Below are 6,911 nucleotides of genomic sequence, written 5' to 3'. Positions count from 1 at the left end.
AAAAAAATTAACTTAAATGACTTTAGCAAATGGCTGCAATATAACAAAGAGTGAAAAATTTAAGGGGGTCTGAATATTTTCCGTACCCACTGTATATACCCCCGCTGTACATGAACAGCTAGTAAAGTGCTGCCAAACGGCCCTGCGTGGTGTTGATAATCATCAGCTCTCAGATCATCTTACAGTAAATGATGCTTATAATAGTGCATCAAATGATTCTTCTATTAGTGAACACAGCTGTACAGTGTTAGAGGAACTCAGTGGCTCGGTGTGTGTGATGGCAGTGATCACTATGGTTCAAGGAGAGCGAAAGGACAGAGTGTTAAGGTTTGCTTATGTCTTACGTGTGTGTGCATGTCTGTGCACAGCGTCCGCTCAAAGCGGAGGTACATTCATTTTTCTTCAAGACAAATAACATTTAATAATCTCATCGAACAAGAGTTACTGCCACAACCACTGACGGACGTCATAATGTAGCGTGTCACATTTAGATGGTTGCTGTTTTACAGTAAGACTTCCTAAAAATGAAGCTAAAACTCGCTCTCTCTGCTGATGAATTGCATTCCAACCAGGTGCGACACAATAAAAGTCATCATACACAGTAAAATGCAATGCAAAGCAACAAAATCAGAAAAAAACATTGATGGTTTATGTATGTAAATCTACACGGAGCAGGATTTTGGACCAATGAGATTTCGCTGTGACATTCATTTGAGTGAATGAATTGGTATTCAAGACTATTATAAAAAATAAAGCAGTGATATAGAATTTATTTTGATAGCCCTTTTTTTTTTGTTATGACCCAAAACTGAAATTATTGATGATATTATAATTTTTTTTTAATAAAAAAAAAAAAAGTATTTAAAAATTTTGTTTTAGATTTAGTGTGAACAACATAAAAACAATGTGTTTGTTTAAAAAAAAAAAAGGGAATCTGTGTATACCAAATCAAATGAATTAAAATCTGAATTAAATTATATCTTTTCTTGAAGAAAGTAGAAATTTCCTGATTTTAAGTCTTTTTAATAAATGTATTATTAAATTGAAGTAGAAAAGTCTGAATTCACTTAAAAATAATATTTAAAAAAGTAAGAGAAAATTTAAGACAATTTAAAGACAAAAATTTAAGACAATTTTTGTTGTTGGCTGGGCTATTCAGATTGACAGGACCAAAATAGAAAGCAAAATGTCTCATTGTGGCTCTGTAGGACCAAAATTCCAAAATATGAAAGAAATCATAATGAGATGAGCAGTAAATCCTGTCGTTCCTGGTTAGGACGTGGCTTAATGTGAAACACTACAGATTAAACAAACCGCCCCAGACAGCAAGCTCACATCAGGTTATTACAATATCAGCATTAATGCTAATACCATTGATTATAATCAGAATACAAATCCTACAATGCAAAAAAGATATATTGATATAAGATCATTTCATAAAAACGCACTAGTGCAGAGCGAGAGAGTGGAATGGTGGGGAAGGGAGTGGGACACCAGGAAAACGGGATCTCCCATATAGAGGACAGGAGCGGGAGAATATGGGAATCTCTCTTAGAGAGCCTCACATAGTAGTTTCTATGATGGTGTGGCTGTGTTTGGCGAAGGTGTGGATGCCGTTGGGGTCCAGCGGGTGAAGCAGCTCGCTGTTCTTCTGGCTGTACTCCTTCGGACGAGAGCTTGCACCTCCTTTAACCGGCGCCGCCACGGCTTTGATCCGCTGAACACAATGCATTCATTGATTTGAGGACGTTTTCAAGACTATCATTAAAAATGACAAATACAGTGACATAGATTTGAAGACGATAGCAGATTTTATGACCCAGGAGTGAAATCATGGATGATATTATAAACCAATTTAAAAATAACCTTGACAGCATTGACATCGAATCAAAAATAAAATGTATGGATTAAAATGAGCAAATAATAGTCTTTTTTGGAAAACCAATATCTATACCAAATGAATTCAAATATGATTGTTAGATTTCTTTTCTTTAAAAAAAGTAGAAATTCACACATTTTAACAGTTTTTTTAATACATTTATTGTAGGAAGTAATTAACTTATTTTCTTAAATTTGAAAGAAATGTTACTATTAAAATAAAAATAAAAAGCCTTGTTATAATATATATATATATATATATATCTTTTAAAACTAGAATGACTCTTTAAATTATTTATACAATACAATATATATTTATATAATAGCAAAATTTTTTAAATATGATTGATACATTTCTTTTCATGAAAAAAGTAGAAATTCCCTGACTTCAACATTTTTAACACATTTATCATCGAGGGGGCTTAGATAATTCTGAATTCGCTTTTTTATTTAAAAAAATAAGAGAAAATGTAAAAATTAAATAAAACAATAAAAACCTTTAAAACAAGAATGAACAAGAATTTTTCTAAGAATTATCTGTGTATACGATACCAAATTAATTAAAATATGATTGACAAAATAGATTTTGTCAATCATATAGATAGCTTTTCTTCTCTTTTTTTATGATTTTACAAAAAAATCTAGAATTTTTTTTTAGAATTCACAGATTTGAACAGTTTTTTTTACATTTACTATTGAGGTGAAGTAAAAAAAAAAAGTCTAAATTAACTTTTTTTAAAGTTAAAATGAAAATGAAAACAAATGAAAATAAAAAGCCTTAAGTTAATATAATAATCCTTTAAATCTAAAATGACTGTTTTTCTATCAAATACTTCTTTATATGTAGAATGTCTAGACAAGTTTTCCTCTAACTTAAGAATCATCCTAATGTCAGATATATTGTACTTTTCTAATCAAACTGCCAATAGATGTGTATGTTTGACGTATTTTACGTGCAGTTCATGCATTTCTCACCTCTATCAGGGAGCCGTCTGATTGGATGATTTTGATGACGACCATCATCGGGATGCAAATCATAGAAGTCAGCGCAAGAGCCCAACCCAATCCAATGGACCAATCAGGATACTCGTAAAACTTGTTATAGGTGAGCGGCTTGTATTTCACCAATGAAAAGACAAAACAACCCTGAAATGGAAAGATGGGGATAATCACAAAGCATTGCTGCTGGCCATATTTCTCAAGCATGAATTGTGTTCGCACACGTACAACACAAAGCACGGGTGTGATCAGCATCCAGCTCCATTTCATCCAGCTGTTGGGTCTGTAGCCGATCATGTCCTCTATAGCATCGTAGAAATTATCAGCCCCTGCAAACGCACACATGCAGTCAAGATTTGTGCTGTGAGCTTTCTTTTTTTGTTGGGTTTTTCCGAACCATCAACACTGAAAACATGAGGAAAAGTATGCAGATTTCATGTGGGGCCACTCGGGATGAAAAATAGAGATCTGAAGTAAGCCCCGAGGACTGATGTGATTATATAAGACTAAATAAGATTAATCTCCGCAGACATCCTTAGACTGTTGATTGAGCAACATTAATGAGCTTAATGCAAAGATCATAAGAGGCATGACGCTACAAATGAGTTCAGGATTTATGCTGTAAACACAAGTGACCACAATTTTTGAAGAGACACCCGTTTAATAATAGTGCATATAGTGTGTGTTTATGACTGTTTACAGTGTTTCATCACATACCTTGAAACCTCAGTGATTTTTATGACGATTTGTGTATCTAGGCATGTGATGCACAACATCCATGAGCTCTTTTATGCATCAACATGATGATTTTAGGTTCATATGTATATTAATACACCAGCATTCAAAAATTTGGGGGCAGTAAGATTTTTTTATGCTTTTGAAAGTCACTTATTTGATCAAAAATAAAGTTAAAAGAGTAATATTGTGAAATATTATTACAATTGAAAATTAAACTTCAATTTAATTTCCACCAAGAGCATTTATTTGAAATAGAAATCTTTTGTAACATTATAAATGTCTTTACTGTCATTTTTGACAAATTGATGGCATCCTTACTGCATAAAATTATCAGTTTCTTTAAAAAAAAAATCATATTGACCCTAAACTTTTGAATGGTAGTGTATATAACGGAAATTTTTAAACTTTAAACATTTTAAAACGTGTATATATTACGAATTAAAATCCTCATTTAAAAAAAAAATCAGTATACAAATGAATTATATGATTGAAATATTTATTTCCTTCAAAAAGTATAAATTCACAGATTTTAACAGTTTTTTTAAATACATGTATTTAAGTCTGAATTAACTTTTTTCTTAAATAATTAAGAGAAAAATGAAGAAAAAGTTAAATTAAATTACAATAAAAAAGAAATTAAATTAAATTAAATTCAAATAAAATGCCTTCAGTTATTATAAAATATCCTTTAAAACTAGAAATGATCCATTTCTATAATACCAAATGAATTAAAATATGATTGATAGATTTCTTTTGTTAAAAAAAACTTTTGTCGAAATTCCCTGATTTTAAGATTTTGTATACGTTTATTATAGAGGTGGAGTAGAAAAGTCGAGCACTAGTGAGCACTTACCGTAAACCCAGGCTACTGCAACACATTCAAAGAATGCAACCCAGAGAAGGCACACACCGCTGGCGGCGTAGAAGTCAAACAGCTGGAAGACGTACATGCCACCCTGAGAGAGACAGACACACATTCAGCATTCAAACACCCCGAATCAATACAACACACTCCTCTGTCTCGCCTTATCTTACTTTAGTGACCATGGTGAGTCCCAGCAGGTAACTGATGACGCAGATCACAGCGATGAAGATTTCTCTCCGGTATCCCTTCCTTAGGAGGGATGGGTACAGGTCCACCAGAGAGGTGATCTGACCCTCCACTTCTACAAACTGATGGCAGAAAAAACACACATGCGATGGAACTGATTCAAGAAGTACCAGTGCTATTTGAGAATTATTTACGTACCACTGTAGTATTTATTAATACTTTATCATTTTTATATTTTCGGTTTTCTTTTTAATTTGAATTTTAGTTTAAGAGCTTTGGTAGTTTTTATTACTTTTTATTTGTTTTTCTCTTTTTTAGCCTTTATTTATATGTTTTTGTCATTTTAGTGCTTCAACCTAAACTTATTGATTTCAGTTAGTTTACATATTTTTTATATTTTCAGTTTTCATTTTCATTTTAGTGCATTTGTCATTTTTAGTTTGTTTTTATATAATTTATAATAATAATAAATGATTTATTTAATTATAAATTATTTATTTATATTGAATTTGTACCCATTTTAGTACTTCAACTTAAATTTATCTATTACAGTTAGTTTATTTTTTATTTTACATGTTCAGTTTTCAGTTTAATTTGAGTAATTTTGTTATGTGCTTTTGTTATTTTTATTACTTTTTAAAAAATATTTCTATTTGCTGAAATATATTTCTGTCATTTTTAGTCATTTTAGTACTTATTATTTTATTTAATCATTTTTTAAATTAATTTATTAATTATTTCTCATTTAAAAACTTTTTTTTTTCATCTAATATTTATATTTTATTTCAGCTTATTTCAGTTAATGAAAATGATTTTGAATTGTTTTAGTTTTAGTTGATAATAACAACACTGGTAAGTACTTGTGACTTAAACTGTGCTTACTAAAAATAAATATATAAGCTGCTGTAATGACCTGTCACTGGTCACTTGTTATGTTTGTTTGGATACGATCAATCTAATTTCAACTTTATATTCCATGGAAAAAAAATGAACCTGGAATAGAGCGCTTTTGTCACTTGTTGCTGTATGATGTTATGCCTGGTTAAGGCCTTGTTTGACAAAATAGTTATAAAGATGCGATCACTCCTGTTAAAAAACAGCATATGCTGGTTAGGTATGTTTTGAAGCTGGGATGCTGGTTTGAGCTGGTCATGTGCTGGTCTTAAGCTGGTCGGACCAGTTTGGGACCAGCTAAGGACCAGCTCAAACCAGCATCCTAGCTTCAAAACATACCTAACCAGCATATGCTGTTTTTTTCAACTGAGTGATTTACAGAACAATGCGACCATTTAAGTTTATGTAAATGAGAAGTCATGTGATACATTGGATAAATGTAGTCCCGTATGGACACCTTCTAGTGACCACCAGTACAGCATTGTTAGTTTTTACAGTTTTTGTTTTCATAGATCATAGTTTTTGCGTTTTGACGTCGGCATATAATATACATATATATAAATTGTGTCAAAAAGTAACAGACCAAACTTTAAAATGCATAAACATTAAAAATGTTAAACCCATCCATGCTCAAGTCTGAGCTCTTGCAGTAACAGCAAATGATAAATGAATTGCGGTACTAGTTACTGTTAGTGTTGTCATTTCATCATGCTTAGAGATTGTCATTGATTTTCTGTGTTTTAATGACTGTTTAGCATATTGCCTTACATGAGAAATTGTCATTATGGATTATGAACTTGTATTTGGCCAGAAATGATGGTTTAAAGTTAAAATGGCCTGAGGGTGAGTACTTTTGTTTTTGTATCTTTTAGTTTAGGTTAAATTTAGAATTTAGTAGTGGAATTGATGCTTCTTATAAAAAAAAAAGGGTAAGTAAAATAAGGCTACAGGCTATATTTTTTCAATTATTATGTAAAATAATGTATCATTATTGTGAAATTGTGTATGAGGACTGAAATAAAAACAAAACAAAAAAAAACACGTGCTTCAGCACACAGCCCGAGGGATTATAAATCTTTTTTGACATCTTTTCATAATAATGGCACCCTTATTTATATCCACACCGTTGTTGTTCTCAGTGTCTTTGCTGGTGTGTGTGTGTGATGTAGGTGTAAATGTAACACACACATACGCAAAAGGAAATGTGATCCACCGCACGTTGGCTTTTCAGCAGGTCATATGAGACTGGAATACTTTCAGCGTCTCGTGATATGTGAGCATTGGGGCACTGTCGCTGGCGCACAGCCGCAGAGAGATGAAGTTTCACATCAGGAATGAGTGCTATGTTGTA

At 31.8% G+C, this 6,911-nt stretch overlaps 1 protein-coding gene across 1 annotated transcript in view; it reads right to left on the bottom strand.

Moving 5' to 3' along the window:
- Positions 1-1,113: 1,113 nt before the first annotated feature.
- LOC107584907 (sodium- and chloride-dependent taurine transporter-like) overlaps positions 1,114-6,911 on the bottom strand; it is a 22,105-nt gene continuing 16,307 nt past the window's right edge. The window contains exons 9-14 of the mRNA XM_016271677.1: positions 6,753-6,901; positions 4,651-4,866; positions 4,469-4,571; positions 3,106-3,206; positions 2,854-3,024; positions 1,114-1,717 (exon numbers count right to left, since the gene is read on the bottom strand). Of these exons, the coding sequence (XP_016127163.1) occupies positions 1,562-1,717; positions 2,854-3,024; positions 3,106-3,206; positions 4,469-4,571; positions 4,651-4,866; positions 6,753-6,901 (896 nt within the window). The 3' untranslated portion in view covers positions 1,114-1,561. The remainder of the gene's footprint in view (positions 1,718-2,853; positions 3,025-3,105; positions 3,207-4,468; positions 4,572-4,650; positions 4,867-6,752; positions 6,902-6,911) is intronic.

This window comes from Sinocyclocheilus grahami, unplaced genomic scaffold, assembly GCF_001515645.1.
Source record: "Sinocyclocheilus grahami isolate Dianchi unplaced genomic scaffold, SAMN03320097.WGS_v1.1 scaffold64.1, whole genome shotgun sequence".
In the NCBI taxonomy this organism is placed as follows: domain Eukaryota; kingdom Metazoa; phylum Chordata; class Actinopteri; order Cypriniformes; family Cyprinidae; genus Sinocyclocheilus; species Sinocyclocheilus grahami.
This window is presented reverse-complemented; position numbering and strand designations above follow the sequence as displayed.